We start from the raw sequence: 20,200 nt of genomic DNA, 5'->3' as shown, positions 1-20,200 counted from the left end.
AACAGTGAAATTTGAAATAGGGCACCAAGTTCACACATCACTGAGCTCAATCGCAGAATTGTCGCTGTTGTCACTTTCAGTGTCTGATGATGAATTTCCCCACAAATCGCTATCGGTCAATTCTGCAAGGGATTCTAATTCACTAAATCGCTGTTTTCTAGCTGGTCTAAAACCACTTTTGACCTAAAGGGATGCTTTTTGGATGCCACGGACGTTCTCAAGTTTCCAGGCAGAAAGAATGGTAAAAGTGCAAGCAGGGCACTGGACAAAGCACTAGTGACAAAACTGATGCGAAATGGTTTGATACAGTAATGTAATCCCAACAGAGTACAATGTACTGTGTGTATATCATGTTTTTACTTTTTGTAATCTCCCACCAGTTCCACCCCCCTGCGTCACAACGCTCGCAGGGAAGGGAACCTGGAAGACGGATGCCAGCATCGGCTGCAGGACACAGCGGGAGGACATCAGGGGAACGCAGGACAAGGTAAGTTACACTACAGTGTAATCCTGAGTGTGGCTCAGGGTTACCGCTTTTGGTACTGAAAATGAAGCCCGAGCCACACTCGGGATTATCGCAAAGGAAGATAAGAAAAAAAAAAAAAAAAAAAAAAAAAAACAGATGTAGCTGTACAAATCTCCCAATACTCCCCTCTGCATTCCAAAAGTTAAAATGTGTAAAATAAAAAAATTAAAGTGTGTGTATACATAGATATATACAAAATAATAATCAAGTTTTCATTGTTTTATTAAATATACAATCTCTTACAACAGTTATTTAAAATATATATATTTATATATAAACATTTTCCAAAAGTGCTGTCACTGCAGAACATATGCGAAAGCATGAACTCTTATTAGATATTAAAAAAAAAAAAAATAAAAAAAAAAATCACCTTTCAGCAGCCAAATTACCTATTAGTATTATGTAGTTAGTGAGATCTGCTACTAACAAAATATCGCTGCAAAATACATTTATGTTGGGGAGTTATGCATGTTTTCCGCACATAATCAGCTTTTATAAAAGTTATTTTATGCAATCAGCAGCAAGTAGGAAATACTGATCCCTACACTTCTGATTACATGGACAAGGTTACTTGCATGCAGGCATAGGCACATATGTCATTTAACTTGTCTACTAGTACATATATGCAGCATACATGTCAACAAAGACAAAAATACATGAACATGTGCAATCATATAAATGTTTTCCAAAAACACAAGTAATGGCACTTCAAGTTTTTCTGCTGAAAGTGTACAGAACTATTCTGAAAGGCAAACTTCAATCTTATAGTACAAACTGTAAGCAAAGAGGATTGCAAAACTCACACTTATTGGCATAAAACAGGAGATAAAAAGAACCGAGCTAAATAGCTGTATGTTTGGCTTGTGCTGTCCCAAGTAATACACCAGTAACTTTTAAAGATATATGCTTCAGCCCTTAAAGAACTCAACTGAAACATCTGAATAAGGGTGGGGTTTAGTGAGGCATGTGCGTTAATGAAGAATCCCACCAAATGTAGAACATTTTCTGTGGGAGAGCTGTGGAGTAAGTGTATGAAGTGCAAACGTTTAATTGAATCAGATGTTCCTGCACAGAATGCTTTTCTGCTCAAGTCTTCAAGGGCTACCCGGCACATGCTCTGATTATTGTACATTATAAAAATGTGATAACCAAAGAAATAATCAGGGGTAGATTATAACCCTGTCATGATTTCTCAAGCAAACTGCAGGCAAGAAGACTACTGAAGACCCAGTGAGACTGGAAAATCAACCTTCCATTGCTCTGTCAATGTAAAAAGCCCCTAAGCTAAAGAACTAAAGTCCTTACTTGCCCTTTCGACTGACAATCACATCAAGCACTTTCAACCTCTACTATGTGTCAAAATAATAAGGGAAACCATCTGCACAATACTAGAGGCAAAAATGGTGCATGGATTTGAAAAAAAAAAAAAAAAAAAGAGCCAAGTAGTATTAGTGCATATATTAACGGGTTTTGGGCCTGTGTCGATGAACAAATACAGCTTGTTTTTTACATCATTTTGAGATGCTTCTGACCTTTATATAAAATTATCCTGCAAGCATGTTTAATACTTCTGTGGCTCTGTGGCCAAGTAACTGCAATTCCGTATAGGAATTTTACAGACATAGCTAAAGCAGATAGATCTGGTATAAAAATGAGATGGCAATAGCAGCTTTGTTCATGGTGGGGATGGGGAAATACTTATCACTGTGCGTCTTTGTGCTCTGGTGAGTGTGCTATTAAGTACTGAGATACTCATAAAGAGCTCCATTGATTGACACACCCCTAAGCTTTATTTTTAACCCACATTCCAACCACTAACAATGTTACCACCTGTTTTGGCAACTGTGGTTAAATTAGTTCTTTCTGTAGCCATAACATACTGGCTAACTATACTAGCACCAATCCATTTCTTTACAGAACAATATTTTTCCTTCACACTAAAAAGAAGGAATTTGTCACTTCAACACCTTAGCTGTATGAGAATAAAAATTCTTGCAACAGCAAAAGAGTTAAAGAATCCCACCCTGCTCTACCTCTGAACATTGGACATTTGTTGGAGCTTTTTCAGAAGAATCTGTGTTAGGTCAAAGGTGGTAAAGCTCATGCCTACTGCAATTGGACCCTTCACCCAGTTCATACTGAGCCCTTTATATAGACCACGGATGAAGCCTTCTTCAGTCACCACTTCCCTCATGGTACCAAGGATGGAGCCATAGGTATGTCCAGTAACACCAGCAGTCTGCATGCGCCGTCTTACCACATCCAGAGGATAGGAAGCAGATTGGCCTAAGAGTCCAGCACAGGCTCCAAATAGCAGACGTTCAAAAGGGTAAGGCTGGGTTCTGCCACTATGTTCTACATAAAAAAAAAAAACAAACAAAAAAAAAAAACACACAACAAACATGTTTACTAGTTAGTTGACATTATATATAGAGGTACACCTGTCATGACTAAAATGCAGGCACTATCATAGCTTCCTCTTGTAAATATTAGTTTTCTGGATAGAACACTGACCCATTGGTTTTGCTACTAAGTCATAGAACTGAAACAGCGATACAGATATGATAATCCAGTGTAAACTCCTTATTACCATACTGGTCAAGGGCACAAAGCACTGAAGAAAAACCACAACAGTGAGGTACCCTACAGAGGTCAGCTGTGGCAGTCCCTATTCTTCCCTTAAAGAATATGTAAACCCCATATTTCATATTCTTGGTATGTGCCTGCTGTACTTTACACTGGTATTAACAAGTATCCTGTTCTCTGTGTTATATCTCTGGTGTTCCTGCCATTCCTATTAAAAAAAAAAAACACCACATTTCCTCTGACGGTGGAGTGTCAGTGGGATACAGACCTTGAACTTAATCCATCTGTTGTGGAGATGCCCCAAATTGCACATATACTGGGAGGGGGTAGTGAGTATAATGAATGTGGTTTTCCAGGCATCTATCCCATTCCACCCTAAACCATGCCTACTGGGCATTTTAGATGACCTTCAAGTGCCGGCTTCTACAAGAGATGCGGTGGCTATAGCCCTTTTTCAAGTACAGAGTTCTCTGATAGTATTGGAAGTTTTCAGATCCCCCTTCCCACAGGGAGTAGGTGCAGTGCATGGGATAAACTCTTCAGCTGTAGAAATATATATACCAACATAAAAGGTTGCCCGCATAAATATGATGATCTTTGGGGGCCATGGCTGGATACCCCAAGCCTGAGTCATGGATATTTGCAGGCTAATATACACTCCTTTGACTAAACGTCTTAGTCGTGTGGTTGGATAGAGGAGGATGTAACTTGAGCCGCAAACTGTCTTTCATTTGCCGACTCACCTGTTAGCATTATGGTCGGCCTGTTGACCTTATTAAGAGGTGCTCTGTTTGTATCATTGACACATTTTGATGCTGCTAAAACAATTGACCTCTGGTATGGTTGATAATTCGTTCTGCATGTGATGCACTGTTATTTCTTATTTTCAATAAAACTCATTCTTGACTTTAAAAAATGTGTTATTTCTACAGTATACACAAATGTTTTGCCTTTCATTTCTATTTTAAACTGAATAGGTTGTTTTACAAGGTGAGGGTTCACAAACTTTAAAGTGGTTGTAAACCTCAGACATGAAAACTGAACAAAGCACAACCTTCAATGGTGTGTACTAACCTGAATTCAAAGCATGAGTATGGTTCCTCTCTGACCTCTCCTCTCTCTGCTTTTTGTAGGACTCTCTCCTAAAGGATCAAACCCACACTTCAGCCTCCTGGGATCTGGTCCGTCCCCCATCCAGCATAAAGCAGATGACTCATACCTGAACTCTATGTTTCTGTGAGCCTGTGAAGAGGGGTGTGTGTGTCATTCCAGTTAGTGGTCAGATTACATTTGGTGCTCTAGTTCTGTAGTGTGCTTGACCTCAGATCCTCGCCCCCTGGTTTCTTCTGCTGAAAAATATCCTTTCAATGTTGTATTAGGCATACAGGATGGCTACAGATAAACAACAGATAAACAAGTACAACGTATAGAGGATTTGTTTCATCTCTGTTTATTATCTGAGGCCAGTTACTTCACTGGATATACAGTATCTCACAAATAGTGAGTACACCCCTCACATTTTTGTAAATATTTTATTCTATCTTTTCATGTGACAACACTGAAGAAATGACACTTTGCTACAATGTAAAGTAGTGAGTGTACAGCTTGTATAACAGTGTAAATTTGCTGTCCCCTCAAAATAACTCACACAGCCATTAATGTCTAAACCGCTGGCAACAAAAGTGAGTACACCCCTAAGTGACAATGTCCAAATTGGGCCCAAAGTGTCAATATTTTGTGTAGCCACCATTATTTTGCAGCACTACTTTAACCTTCTTGGGCATGGAGTTCACCAGAGTTTCACAGATTGCCACCCAGAGCTTCACAGGTGGTCACTGGAGTCCTCTTCCACTCCTCCTTGATGACATCACAGAGCTGGTGGATGTTAGAGACCTTGTGCTCCTCCACCTTCCATTTGATGATGCCCCACAGATGCTCAATAAGGTTTAGGTCTAGAGACATGCTTGGCCAGTCCATCACCTTTACCCTCAGCTTCTTTTGCAAGGCAGTGGTCATCTTGGAGGTGTGTTTGGGGTCGTTATGTTGGAATACTGCCCTGCGGTCCAGTCTCCGAAGGGAGGGGATCATGCTCTGCTTCAGTATGTCACAGTACATGTTGGCATTCATGGTTCCCTCAATGAACTGTAGCTCCCCAGTGCCGGCAGCACTCATGCAGCCCCAGACCATGACACTCCCACCACCATGCCTGACTGTACGCAAGACACATTTGTCTTTGTACTCCTCACCTGGTTGCCACCACACACGCTTGACACCAAATAAGTTAATCTTGATCTCATTGGACCACAGGACATGGTTTTAGTAATCCATGTCCTTAGTCTGCTTGTCTTCAGCAAACTGTTTGCGGGCTTTCTTGTGCATAATCTTTAGAAGAGGCTTCCTTCTGGGACGACAGCCATTCAGACCAATTTGATGCAGTGTGCGGCGTTTGGTATGAGCACTGACAGGCTGACCCCCCCCCACCCCTTCAACCTCTGCAGCAATGCTGACAGCACTCATACATCTATTTCCCAAAGACAACCTCTGGATATGACGATGAGCACGTGCACTCAACCTCCTTGCAGCTCAGTTTCAAGGTCTTGGCAATCTTCTTATAGCCTAGGCCAGTGGTCGGCAAGCCGCGGCTCGCGAGCCACATGCGGCTCTTTACACACTTTAATGCGGCTCTTCTGTGTGCCGGGCGCCCGCTCCCCTCCCTCCTCTCGGGCGGCCGCCCCAAAAGTCAGGACTCTGCAGAAAGCCCAGCAATGGGCAAACTACGGCCCGGCGGACCTTTTAATCCGGCCCGCGAAGCATGATCCAAAAAAAAAAAAACCAGCCAGGGCAGCGCGCTCAAATGCAATGATTGGCCAGTCTCGCTGCCACTCACATCCTGATAGCCAGTGATTGGCTGTCAGGATGTGTGTAGGCGGGGCAGCGTGACGAACGTGAGAGGAGCTAGGCTCCTCTCACAGTCCGCCCTGAAGACCGGAACGGCGCGGGAACACGGCGAGAAGAACGCGCGGAGCAAAGGTAAGTGAATTGACACAGGGGGGACTTGGCTTACTACTTGCTACTTACTTACTACTACTATATGGGGGATGAATTACTATATGGGGGATGAATTACTATAAAAACTTATTGAAACTAAAAACAGTGTACCATCCTATGTATTTTCAGTTTTAAAAATGTGGCTCTCAAAATAAATTTTAAATTGTGGTTTTGGCGAGATTTGGCTCAGTTGAAAAAAAAGGTTGCCCACCACTGGCCTAGGCCATCTTTATGTAGAGCAAAACTTATTTTTTTCAGATCCTCAGAGAGTTCTTTGCCATGTTGAACTTCCAGTGACCAGTAAGAGAGTGAGAGCGATAACACCAAATTTACCACACCTGCTCCCCATTCACACCTGAGACCTTGTAACACTAACAAGTCACATGACACCAGGGAGGGAAAATGGCTAATTGGGCCAATTTGGACATTTGCAGTTAGGGGTGTACTCACTTTTGTTGCCAGCGGTTTAGACATTAATGGCTGTGTGTTGAGTTATTTTAAGGGGACAGCAAATTTACACTGTTATACAAGCTGTACACTCACTACTTTACATTATAGCAAAGTGTCATTTCTTCAGTGTTGTCACTTGAAAGGTATCTACAAAAATGTGAGGGGTGTACTCACTTCTGTGAGATACTGTATGTAATGGTTTACAACCACTAAAACCGGGTTTCCTGAGATATATAGGGCTTTTATAAATTGTCAAAAGACTCTCTCGCTAGACTACTTTTTTTTTTTTTTTTTTTTAAGGCCTAAAATAAAAAGTCAAAATACTACTACCTAAATAAAACTTGCTGAATTACCCTCTTTTTATAGAATTCATTTTGTGTTTTTTATTTTACGAGCACTGCAAAATTTCACAGGGTATTGGACGCCGCTGAGTTCCATTTTTTGCCTGCCACAACTACTGCTGCTTCAATACAGAAATATAAGGCACTTTAGGTAAAATATGTGTGAGGCACTGTATAGAAAAGAAATGTATGAGCCATTGAGTAACAGGGAGGCAGGAGGTAAAGCATTTACCAAATATGCGTGAGGCACTGAAATGCAAAGGAATGGAGAACTGTTTTTAATAGAGAGGTACAACGTGTGTAAAAAAGTGTGTGTGTGTGTAGGAAGTGCTGGTCAGGTGTTTAGGGGGGAAAAAAAAAAAAAAAAAAAAAAAAAAAAAAAAATGTACTGTGGGTATTAAATTTTGGAAAAGAGAAAAAAAATAAAACAATGGCCTAGAAGGCCCGTATTTCCACTGATAATGAAGCACCTACTTTGTACTGATGTACAGTCAGGCGTTACTGCTATCCAGAACTCTGTTGGAGAGATTTCCCCTCACTTCTTGTTTGGGGTGCAACCTTTTACCACACAAGAAATGAGAGAAACAGAAATATAGACAACAATAAAAAGCTGACAGAGCTTCTACCTATCTTTAGAAAAAATAAAAAAAAACAAAAAAAAAAAAAAATGCAATTTTACATCTGTCTGTCTTTACGTCGGTTCTGGGGACAACCTTCTCACCAGACAGGAAGTGAAGGAATCACTCCAACACAGTCTCTGACGGCAGTAAAACCTGTCAGGAGTTCTAATCCTTCCCCACTCTATCCGAAAAAAAAAAAAAGTTTCAGGTAAAGTCACACTTTAAATAAACCCACTGAGATTAAAGCAGAACAGCCTAAACCTAACTAATCTTAAAAATGTCCCCTACCACCTATGCCGACTAACCTGAGTAAAAAAATATGTATATACTTACCTACTCTGTCTGCTCTGGTTCAGTCACATGATTCAGTTTGCCAGTGTCAGCCAGTGGAGGCTGCTGGGGAGAGGAGGGAGTTCCAGCAGTGGCTGGGACATGGTAGCTTATGGGTGACATCACTGCTCCTGAAATTCTCAGTCATTGTCAAGCTCTCACCTCTTCTTTGCAGCCACCCCTGACTGACAGGGAATCATGTGATCTGACCGGAGCAGACTGAAAATAGTTCAGTATATACAGAACACCTTTTATACACTGACTAGTCAGCATAAGTACTAGGAAGGTGGGAATGGGACATTTTGATGATTAGATTTAGACTGGAATTCTACTTTAAATATTGGGGCCAAAAAATCCCATCTTGCTTTATTACATACCTGCATGCAGTTTCTTTAGTGTTTCATAAGTGAAAAAGCTGATTCCTGCATAAGGAATTACTCCTAGAATTGTGGGAGCGAACCCTCGGTACAGGGTCTTCAAGCCCTCTTCTTTTGATATACGCATAAAAACGTGGATGATGTTACTGTACCTGCAATAAGCACAACTGATTTAGCTTTGACGAAGACCATTTTTTCTAATGTAGCTGGCAAACTGGGCCTATCTGCAATTACAAGCTTGGTTTAAAATCAGGTGCTGTATTAGCAAGTACAAATATAGATGGCTGTTTAAGAGGCCATCTAAGCCCGACCTGCATTGGGCTGCACTTAGCAGTAACAAAGCTCCTCCCCACATTGTGCTTATTGGGTTTGATGAACCCACCTAGCAGTGGTAGGTACATGTGCTTGGTCTCTTTGCCCAGCACAGTATGCAGCATCTTAATAGGATTGCTTCCTGACACCATGTACAACTACAGCATAAATTAGAAAATTTTGTATGATGGCAGGAATTTTTACCATGTCTGCCAATAGACATGACTCCTCAGGCAATGCTTGCATTTGAAAGTTGGGACGTATCACCATCTTTGTCTAAATATACAGTTTCAAGATAAGCAGATGGAATTTTCATCTGGTGAATATGAATCAGTGATCTATCGAATATTCATAAAAAGAAAATGCTGTAAAAAGTGATTCTGTCAGGATATCTATTAACATTAGGAGTATGGACTGAGCTCAGGCAGATTTGGACACGAGTCTGAACCTGCCTGAGCTATCCCGCCTGGAAGCTTTTAAAGCTCAGAGGCCCCGCAGTCGCAAATATGCAAGCCTGAGCTCATTCCTGGTTAGGCGTATCACTGTACATAAATGTTGCATGAACCTGCTTTGTCCTAAAACTAACACTGCTTCTTATAGTCAGGCAATGGCAGCCTTGACTGTGATATATAATAGCCAACATGGTGAGTACCTTTTATAGTACACAACCTAGTTGATAGGAACATACCAGTAACAGAAGCAGACAGAGGTAATCATATCTGTTAAAACAAATAAATAAATCACAGATGGCTTTGTGTATTTAAAGGTCTGATAGTGAGAAGCAAATCTGTTATGCAGGTTATTAAACTTCTGCACAATGACAGGAAAAGGAGAAGCTAAATAGTTGCAAACACAGGTAGATCTCCAATCAGATAGTTTACGCACCAACTACAGAGAAAATTTGCAACCTCTGGGTCTGTATACCTCAAAACCTGTTCAGTAAAGTCTCCCTGGAAGATCTGTTACTCATGTACTGAATGTCATAATACTGCAGACAGTTTTTAACACATTTGAATATGTATGCACTTGTGCCATTTTTAAGAACTTAAATACTTTTTGTAAGCAAACTTTTTAACTTACATTTCCTTTGGTGTCACAGCCATGCGTGCACGAACAAGATCCAGTGGATAGGTTAACATAGCAGCTGTCGTACCTGCAAGGGATCCTGCAAGGAGGCGAGGGATTGGTGTCAAAGCACTGTGGGAGAGAAAAAAAAAAAAATATGAATGAATAACAATATTTATTGGGCAACTATGTGGCAAATGAGGCTTAATGTTGATACATGTAAGGTTATGCACTTGGGGGCTAGGAATATGTATGCATTATACATACTAAGGGGAGTACAACTGGGGGAATCAATGGTGGAGAAGGATCTGGGAGTTCTGGTAGATCACAAGCTTAATAATGGAATGCAATGCCAAGCTGCGGTTTCCAAAGCGAGCAAAATCCTCTCTTGTATTAACCACCTTCTGCCCGCCCTATAGTACAATGACGGGCGCAAGGTGGTTCTCTCGTTCTGATAGGACGCCATATGACGTCCTACCATTCTCACTGCGGCTCAGGGAGCGCGCAGCGTGGCGATCGCTGGTGCGCTGTGTCCCTCGGACACAGCGGATCACGGAAAGAGCCGAAGATGTCGGCTCAGTCATGTGATCAGCTGTGTCCAATCACAGCTGATCACATGTAAAGACGGAAATGCCGGTTATCAGCATTTCTCTCCTCTCGAGCTCTCACGCTGACAGCTCAAAAGGAGAGGAGAGCCGGTAATCGGCTTTCCGCAGAGGTGACATGTACACTGATCATCAGGGCACTGATGATCAGTGTGCCCTGATGATCAGTGTGGCCCCAGAAGTGCCACATATCAGTGCATACCAGTGCACATCAATGCCACATATCAGTGCCCATCTGAGCTGCCCATGAGTGCCGCCCATCAGTGCCGCCCATCAGTGCCGCCCATCAGTGCCGCCCATCAGTGCCGCCCATCAGTGCCGCCCATCAGTGCCGCCTTATTAGCGCACATCAGTGAAGGAGAAAAAAATCACTTATTTACAAAATTGTACAACAAAAAATAAGAAAAATTTTTTTTTTTTTTCAAAATTTTCAGTGGTTTTTGGTTTAAGAAAAAATAAAAATCCCAGGAGGTGATTAAATATCACCAAAAGAAAGCTCTGTCTCAAAAAAATGATAAAAATTTCATATGGGTACGGTATTGCATGACCGCGCAATTGTCATTCAAAGTGTGAGAGCTCTGAAAGCTGGAAACTGGCCTGGGCAGGAAGGGGGTATAAGTGCCCTGTAGGCTAGTGGTTAAAAGAGGTATAGACTCCAGAGAGAGAGAGATATCATATCACCCCTGTACAAATCATTAGTAAGACCTCATCTGGAATATGCAGTTCAGTTTTGGGCACCAATTCACAAAAAGAACATTGGGGAAAGTACAGAGAAGGGCAACCAAACTGATAAGAGGCATGGAGGAGATCAGCTATGAGGAAAGATTAGAGGAAATTAATTTATTCTCTCTTGAGAAGAGGAGATTAAGGTGGGATATGATCAACATGTATAAATACATCAGTGGTTCATATAGTGAACTCAGTGTACAGCTATTCACCCTGAGATCATCACAGAGGACAAGGGGGCACTTTTTACATCTGGAGGAAAAGAAATTTAATCTCCAAACACGGAAAGGTTTCTTCACAGTGAGAGCAGTGAAAATGCGGAATAGACTCCTTCAAGAGTTGGTTCTGGCCAGCTCAGTGGATTGCTTCAAAAAGGCCTGGATTCTTTCCTAGATACACAGAATATAACTGGATACTAACATTTATAGGTAAAGTTGATCCAGGGAATATCCGATTGCCTCTTGGGGGATCAGGAAGGAGTTTTTTTTCCCAGCAGGAGCAACTTGGATTGTGCTTTGCTGGGGTTTTTTTGCCTTCCTCTGGATCAACTGTAGGTGTAGGATTATAACTTTATTTTTTTCTATGGTTGAACTGGATGGACTTTTGTCTTTTTTCAGCCAGACTAACTATGTAATATAAAATCTTCGTTAAGAGCCTGAGAACGACATGATGATTAAAGTGTTGCTAAACCCAGGACCCTGCATTCACTATATCTGGTCTCCCACAGCACACAGAAATGCAATTAGGTTAGTAAATATAAACTTTGTTTTCTTTCTTCATTATCCAAAAACTTGTAGTAACAAATGAAATCTACAAAATACTCACCATACTCACTTATCAAATTCCTTGGGGTGTCTACTTTCCAAAAAGGGGTCATTTTGGGGGGGGTTTGGTGCTATCCTGGCATTTCAGGGCCTCCGAAACTGTGATAGGTAGTCAGGAAGTGTAATGAGGAAATAAAGCCCTTTAAAAGCCTGAAGGTGCTTATTGGATTTTGGGGTCCTGTACTTGGCTAGACTGCCAAAACGTCTCACATGTGGTATCCCCATACTCGGGAGAAGTAGCAGAATGTATTTTGGGAAGTAATTCCACATATACCCATGGCATGTGTGAGCAATAAATCATTTAAGTGACAATTTTATGTTAAAAAAAAAAAAAAAAATTTGCCATTTTCCAAAAACCTGTGGTAAAAATAAATTCTTCTATCGATTCAACATGCCTCTAAGCAAATAGTTTGGGGTGTCTACTTTCCAAAAAGGGGTCGTTTTGGGGGGTGGGGGCATTTTATGCCCAGCATTAGAAGTTTATGTCACACATCACTCACTCTTCTAACCACCTGAAGAACAAGCCTTTTCTGACACTTTTTGTTCACATGGAAAAAAAAAAAAAAAAAAAAAAAACAGTATTTTTTGCTAGGAAATTAATTTAAACCCCAAACATTATATATTTCTTTAAAGCAAACACCCTAGTGAATAAAATGGTGGGTGCTGCAATTTTTTATGTCACATAGTACTCGCGCAGCTATTTTTCAAACGCTATTTTTTTTATAAAATTTATTTTTTACTTTTAATGCACAAAAACACAATATATTGGCCAATTATTTGGTAAAATATAAAAGATAAGATAATGGTATGCCGAGTAACATGACATGCTTTAAAACTGTGCATGCCCCGTGTAATGGCAACAAAGTGCATACGTTTTTAATATCCATAGGCAACATTTTAAAAGCCTTTACAAGCTACCATTTTAGATTTACAGAGGAGGTCTACAGTTAGATTTACTGCCCTTGATCTCACATTCGTGACGATACCTCACATGCATGGTGCAACCGCTGTTTCCATACTGGCACAGGGTCAACACTCACAAACGCAGATGTGTGCGTGGGGGGGGGGGGCGTTTGGGACGAGGGTACTTTTTTTTTTTTAAGCGATTGATTTTTTAAATTATTTTTACACTGTCCCTTTAATTTTTTTTTGATCACTTTTAATACTATCACAGGGAATGCAATACTATCACAGGGAATATCCCCTATAACTTCAATGGGCATTGTCATATATTCTTTTTTGAGAAATCTGGGGTCTATCAGACTCTAAATATCTCATCTACCCTTACATTATCTAATTTCACCAAGATCGGTGTGATCAGATGCTTTCCAAATTTATATCCTGCGAAATTGAAGTGATGAAATGCTCGTAGCTTCTGATTTCTTAAGCTATAGAGATGATTGGCACCATTCTGGTCTAGAATGAGCTCTATGGTCAGCTGGCAGAAACACCAGCTGCATTCCCAGGTTCCCCCGATGGCACGGGACTGCCCGAGGAGGCCGTAGAAGGCAGTGGGGGAGGGGGAGCACTGTCTCCCGCTGCTTTTAAAAGCAATCTGCAGCTAATTAGCCTCTAGGATTGCTTTTACATGAAAGCCGATCGCCAGCTGAAAAAAATGATACCAGGATGATGCCTGCAGCTGTAGGCATCCTCCTGGTATAACCATTCAAAACCCAGTGATGTGCCAGTATGTTGCTGGTCCTTGTTGGGTATATATGCTATGTTCTATTTCTTTTTGTATGCAGCCTGTGCACTGAAAAAAACAAAAAACGCAGTTATTTACCTGTTAACTGTATTTCCAGGAATCTTCTAGGACAGCTCACTTGAGAGATAGGCTCCTCCCAGGAAACACCCGCTCCACCTTTTTCCTCTATAAGTAGCCTCTCTCCCAGGGGACCCTCAGTATAAGAATATGACCGAAGGCCTAGGAGAAAGCATAAAAATGGTAGTAGAGACACAATGACGATTTCAAGCATGACGAAACCCTAGTACATAATCACACAGCAATCGGGAGGGAGTTACGCTGTCCTAGAAGATTCCTGGAAATACAGTTAACAGGTAAATAACTGCGTTTTCCCGAGTCATCTTCTAGGACAGCTCACTTGAGAGGAGTAGAATAGAAATACATGCTCTAGGGTGGGCCCTTTGTTCGTAGGACCTTCCTGCCGAACACCTGGTCCTTGCTGCCGATTAGGTCAAATCTGGAGTGTCTAGCGAAGGTGGCGAAACTGGACCATGTTGCGGCATTGCAGATCTGTCCAGGGGAGGCCCCCGCCTTTTCCGCCCAGGTGGCTGCGGTGGCCCTGGTCAAATGCGCCTTTAGGCTGGCCGGTGGTGACAGACGCAGCTCTATAACCTTCAGAAATGGCCTCTCCTACCCATCTTGTGATGGTGCCTTTGGAGGCACTGTCCCCCTTCCTTGGATCATCAATTCTGCTGTAGTCTCCCTCCAGGGATGGTATTATTTCTTCCTGCGACTTATGAGAATGTGACGCAACCTTAGGTAGAAACGCCGGATCCGTGCGGAGGATGGTTCTGTCCCGCAGGCTAGTGCAGTATGGTTCTATTACCAACAGATCTTGCAGTTCGCTGACTCTGCGGGCAGACGTAATTGCTACAAGCAGGATGGTTTTAGGAGTCAAAAAGTCTAAAGGAGCACACCTCCAAAGGCTCAAAAAGGTTCTTGCTGAAAACACTCTTCAGAACTGTGCCCAGGTCCCATGTAGGGTGCTTCGGCGTGGGCAGGACTCGGCTTTTACATTGCTTTTACATGAAAGCCGATCGCCAGCTGAAAAAAATGATACCAGGATGATGCCTGCAGCTGTAGGCATCCTCCTGGTATAACCATTCAAAACCCAGTGATGTGCCAGTATGTTGCTGGTCCTTGTTGGGTATATATGCTATGTTCTATTTCTTTTTGTATGCAGCCTGTGCACTGAAAAAAACAAAAAACGCAGTTATTTACCTGTTAACTGTATTTCCAGGAATCTTCTAGGACAGCTCACTTGAGAGATAGGCTCCTCCCAGGAAACACCCGCTCCACCTTTTTCCTCTATAAGTAGCCTCTCTCCCAGGGGACCCTCAGTATAAGAATATGACCGAAGGCCTAGGAGAAAGCATAAAAATGGTAGTAGAGACACAATGACGATTTCAAGCATGACGAAACCCTAGTACATAATCACACAGCAATCGGGAGGGAGTTACGCTGTCCTAGAAGATTCCTGGAAATACAGTTAACAGGTAAATAACTGCGTTTTCCCGAGTCATCTTCTAGGACAGCTCACTTGAGAGGAGTAGAATAGAAATACATGCTCTAGGGTGGGCCCTTTGTTCGTAGGACCTTCCTGCCGAACACCTGGTCCTTGCTGCCGATTAGGTCAAATCTGGAGTGTCTAGCGAAGGTGGCGAAACTGGACCATGTTGCGGCATTGCAGATCTGTCCAGGGGAGGCCCCCGCCTTTTCCGCCCAGGTGGCTGCGGTGGCCCTGGTCAAATGCGCCTTTAGGCTGGCCGGTGGTGACAGACGCAGCTCTATAACCTTCAGAAATGGCCTCTCCTACCCATCTTGTGATGGTGCCTTTGGAGGCACTGTCCCCCTTCCTTGGATCATCAATTCTGCTGTAGTCTCCCTCCAGGGATGGTATTATTTCTTCCTGCGACTTATGAGAATGTGACGCAACCTTAGGTAGAAACGCCGGATCCGTGCGGAGGATGGTTCTGTCCCGCAGGCTAGTGCAGTATGGTTCTATTACCAACAGATCTTGCAGTTCGCTGACTCTGCGGGCAGACGTAATTGCTACAAGCAGGATGGTTTTAGGAGTCAAAAAGTCTAAAGGAGCACACCTCCAAAGGCTCAAAAAGGTTCTTGCTGAAAACACTCTTCAGAACTGTGCCCAGGTCCCATGTAGGGTGCTTCGGCGTGGGCAGGACTCGGCGCCTAGAGATAGCTCTCAGGGACCTGATTACTAATGGGTCTGCCGCCAATCCTAATTCCAGAAAGTTTGATAGTGCTGCTACCTGCACCTTAAGGGAATTTGCAGCCAGGTTCTTATCTACCCCGGCTTGGAGGAATTCCCATGCTGTATGTAAGATGGGAGCCCCCGGCGACCCATTCCTATCTTTCCAGGCGGAGAACTTCTTCCAAGTTAATCATATACGGTGTTTGTCGATTTCTTCCTTCTGTCTAAGATGGTGGCGACCACTTTCTCTGACAGGCCTTTCCTGGCTAGCCTGTCCCACTCAGAAGCCACGCTGCTAGGGAGAGTTCTCCTGGGTGAGGGTGTAGCACCTCCCCTTGCCCCCCGTAAATCGTGTGAGGGCGGTATCATCCATGGGTCCGTTGAGCTTACTTCCTTCAGCTGGGCAAACCATGGCCCTTTGGGCCAAAACGGTACAATCAGGATGACTTTGGCTTGGGATGACTGAATCTTCTGCATCACTTCCGGCAACAGTCTGAACGGAGGAAACCCATAGAGAAGGTCTCCCTCCCAATGCGGGGCTAATGCATCTCTCCCTGCACTCCTGGGGTCCTTCTGCAGGCTGCAGTACCTCCCCAGTTTTGTATTTTGGCTGTTGGTGAAGAGATCCGCGGAGGGAGTGCCCCATCTGGCGCAGGTTTGATTGAATGCTGTACGGCTGAGGCACCACTCTGTCTGAGTGACCTCTCTCCGGCTCATTTGGTCCGCCAACTGTTTGAGATATCCTTTCAGATGCGCTGCTATGATGGACTCTAGGTTTGTCTCTGCCCAGCTCAGGAGGGTTTCTGCCAGATCAATCAGTCTCGGGGCCCTCGTGCCCCCCCTATCTGTTTAAGTACGTGACAACCGTTGCGTTGTCGGATAAGATCTGAACTTCCTTCCCCTCTCGTACCCTGGAAAGCCAACAATTCCTTGTAGTTTGATGATCTGTCCGAGATTTCCGCGTCCCACCTGCCCTGGGCCAGGCGGTCTTCCATGTGAGCACCCCACTCAGACATACTCACATCTGTGGTGATTCTTTCCGGGCTGACCTGCAGCCATTTTCTCCCAGCCTCTAAGGTGTGGATGTTCTCCCCCCCCCCTTAGCGAATTCCTCATGCGTGTGAGGCGGATCCTGGAATCTAAGGCTGCTTGGCTGCCATCCCAGTGGGAGAGGACATGGTCCTGCAGTATTCTGGAGTGAAACTGTGCCCATTGCACTCCGGGTATGGCAGCTGTCATGCGCCCCACTAACCTCATTGCAGTACTGGCATACTAGGGCCAATTAACCTACCAGCATGTCTTCGGAGTGTGGGAGGAAACCCACGCAGTCACAGGGAGAACATGCAAACTCCAGGCAGGTGGTGCTGTGGCTGGGATTTGAACCAACGACCCGAGTACTGTCAGGCGGAAGTGCTAACCATTTAGCCACTGTGCTGCCCATCCGTGCAGGTCGCCATCCCCCGTTAGGTATAAGCAGGTATTCTTGGAATCCAGGGCATACCTCAGATACGTGATCCTTCTGGGAGGTATTAGCTGGGATATTCCCCCCCTATTGATTAGCCATCCCAAGTACTCTGGGAAGGAATTTGTGCACCGTACGTGGGATTCCACACCCCACTCTGTATTTGCAAATAAAAGTAGCGGTTCTGCTCGGACATTGGTGAATATCCTTGGAGCCGATGACAGACCGGAGGGGAGTGCATGAAAATGGGAGTACCCAGAGGAAACCCCTGCAAGCGCGGGCGAACACTCAACCTCCATGCAGGGGGCGCCACGGTCGGGGACCGAACCCACAACCCATACACCGCAAGGCAGACGCGCCAACCACTATGGCTCAGGAGAGACCAGAACTCCTGGACTCAAACAGTCTGAGAGTCTCTGCCACCAAAGGAGCTGGGATTACAGATGCACGCCCCTGCATGCTGCCTCCGTTGAACTGAAATAGAATTGTTGCCCCTGCGCCTTCCAGCGCAACCCTGAGAAACTTCTCTGATTCCTCCCTTATCGGGACATGCAGATATGTGTCCTTCAAATCCATCTAAGCCATAAATATGCCCTAGTGGCAGTAGTTCTGTTCACTGTGTGTATGGTCTCCTTGCAAAACTTTTTTTTTTTTTTTTTTTGTTTTTTTTTTTTTGTTTTTTGGTCCCACGAACTCGTTCCCCTTTTTCAGGTTGAGTATCATTCCGCAGGTTCCCAACGCCTTCCTTCTAAGGAAGAAATGGGAGTAGAAAACCACTCCCCCTCTCTTCCTCCTCCAGCTGGAAAATTACATTCTGCCCGAGCATCCCATCCAGGAGGTCTACTAACATGTCCGCTTTTCCCCTGTCCCTTGGCAGGGGTGTTGCGAAGAACCTTTGAGGGGGGGGGGGGGGGGGGGGGTCTTGAGAACTCTATTCTGTAGCCATTCGGAATGCATCTAAGATAAAGTGTTCCGAGTGATTTTTAGCCACTGTATGTGGAAGTGTCCCAGCCTTCCTCCCACTTGGCTCCTCCGGTCACTCGGGCCGGTTCCTGGATCTATCCTGGTTGGGGTTGAAGAGGAAGTCTTCCATTTCCCCTTGACTAATCCTTGATCCCCAGCCTGTGCCTAGTCTCCTTTTGTCGTATTTAGAGGCAAGATCCCCCTGCCAAGATTCTAACCAGATAGCTCTTCTGGCGGAATTTACAAGCGCAGTAGACTTTTGCTTGTAAATCAAATAGCTTCCATCGATGCGTCTGCAGTGAAAGCCACAGTTTCCCCTAAGACCGGCAGCGACTCCTGGATCTCTCCCGCCAAGGCGCCTTGTTCTAGAAAGAGGAGCATCTGGCCTTGGGCAAGTTAAGAGTAGATTTTGTGCCTGAGCCTGGGTTTGAACCTGGGCCTTTTTGCAGTGATAGACTAAGTTGCTTCTCTCTGAGCCACACGGAATGCTGTCCCCACGGTGCAGCATCTTCTTCCTTGAATGGGAATCTCCACTTGAGGTATTTGGGAAAGAGCCTCCTTTTCCGGCTCTTCCCATTCCCTTCTGATGGAGGACCATAAAGTAGAATACGCATGGACTGCGTGGCCGCTCTTCCCTTTTTTTTTTTTTTTTTTTTTTTTCAGACCTGCATACAGCTGGTCATGGAGGGAGAGATCCGGTTGTTCCTCCTCCAGGTCATCTCCCTGAGGTGCCTGGTTGGGGCTTTGTCCTGGGCGGGACCCGGACTCTTAGAAATCAATGCATGTACAGGGAGAGCATGCAAACCATGCAAAGCATGCAGGAGGTGTCATAGTCGGGAATCAAACCCACAACCCATTCACTGCAAGGCAGACATGCTAACCACCAAGCCTCTGTGCCACCCCCCTGTGGGCCCACCTGGGGATGAGGAACATAGGGCGCCCATCCGCCGTGCAGCCCCCTTGGGGCCCCTACGTGGCCCCCCAGCACCCAGAAAGCCCCTAGGTAGTGTAGGGAAGAAGGGCAGGGGGGAATGAGAGGGCGGGCGGGGTGGTTGTGGCAGCCAAAAAGGCCCTTACCTGCTGCCGGCCTCCCCCAGCCTTGACGGATCTGCCTCCATCCTTGCCGCGAACTCCCCCTTGGTGCGGCTGTTTTGCAGGGCTTAGCGGGCTCCGCCCTCTCCCTGGGGTCCTCATGCGCCGGCCTCCCTCTCACGGCCGCCGGTGGAAGAAGCGGCCGTGGTGTGGGCGAGTTCTACGGCCCGCCGCCCATAGCCCACATGGCGGCAGCGCCGCTTCCTGTTCCTGCGCCGGAAGTGACGTCACTTCCCGGCGCCAGGATGACGCGATTCCGGCGTCCTCCCGACCACCGTCCATGCTGCAGAGATCCCGGAAAAGGTAAGCTCACCTCAGCCCAAGGGAAAGGCAATCCTGCCCAGGTTGGCGTAGCGGGCTCTGCCCCCCTGGAGAGCCCCGCTAGGACCATTTGGGGTCTGTCACCCCCACCCCAGAGGGGTTTACACGAAGGGGACCTGACTGAAGCCCCCTCACAAGGCCCCTGCCTTGCTTAGAAAAGGAGAAAAGGGGGGCCTCAGCCAGGGGGCCTCTGTACCTCGCCAGGTGGCCCTAGAAAAATAACAAAACGGGCGTAGCTCACTCCTGGCCTGAGGAAACACTAATACTGAGGGTCCCCTGGGAGAGAGGCTACTTATAGAGGAAAAAGGTGGAGCGGGTGTTTCCTGGGAGGAGCCTATCTCTCAAGTGAGCTGTCCTAGAAGATGACTCGGGAAAAGTGTGGTATGCCCACCATTAAAATATACCTCCCTGCATCCACCCACATCTAATGGTGGACACACATTAGGTCACACAGTGCCACATGCGCCAGTTCCAAGATTGTACAAATGTCTAAATAGTGGCACACTTGAATAAAAATTGTCCACGTATAAGTGGTACCCCATATGGAAAAAAGGATGACACCAAGTCCCAAACTATCTTGCCACTACTCCCCA

At 44.9% G+C, this 20,200-nt stretch overlaps 1 protein-coding gene across 4 annotated transcripts in view; it reads right to left on the bottom strand.

Annotated features, from left to right (window-relative positions):
• Positions 1 to 730: 730 nt before the first annotated feature.
• Positions 731 to 20,200, bottom strand: part of SLC25A42 (solute carrier family 25 member 42) — a 43,054-nt gene continuing 23,584 nt past the window's right edge. For all 4 annotated transcript variants that reach the window (XM_089670804.1, XM_089670805.1, XM_089670806.1 and 1 more), the window contains 3 exons: positions 9,671 to 9,787; positions 8,279 to 8,430; positions 731 to 2,881 (listed from right to left, as the gene is read on the bottom strand). In XM_089670804.1, the coding sequence (XP_089526930.1) occupies positions 2,556 to 2,881; positions 8,279 to 8,430; positions 9,671 to 9,787 (595 nt within the window). In that variant the 3' untranslated portion in view covers positions 731 to 2,555. The remainder of the gene's footprint in view (positions 2,882 to 8,278; positions 8,431 to 9,670; positions 9,788 to 20,200) is intronic.

This window comes from Staurois parvus, unplaced genomic scaffold (genome assembly GCF_062004578.1).
Source record: "Staurois parvus isolate SC_StPar_1 unplaced genomic scaffold, SC_StPar_1.0 ptg000096l, whole genome shotgun sequence".
Taxonomy (NCBI): Eukaryota; Metazoa; Chordata; class Amphibia; order Anura; family Ranidae; genus Staurois; species Staurois parvus.
Note: the sequence above shows the minus strand (reverse complement) of the source record. Positions and strands in the feature narration are given on the sequence as shown.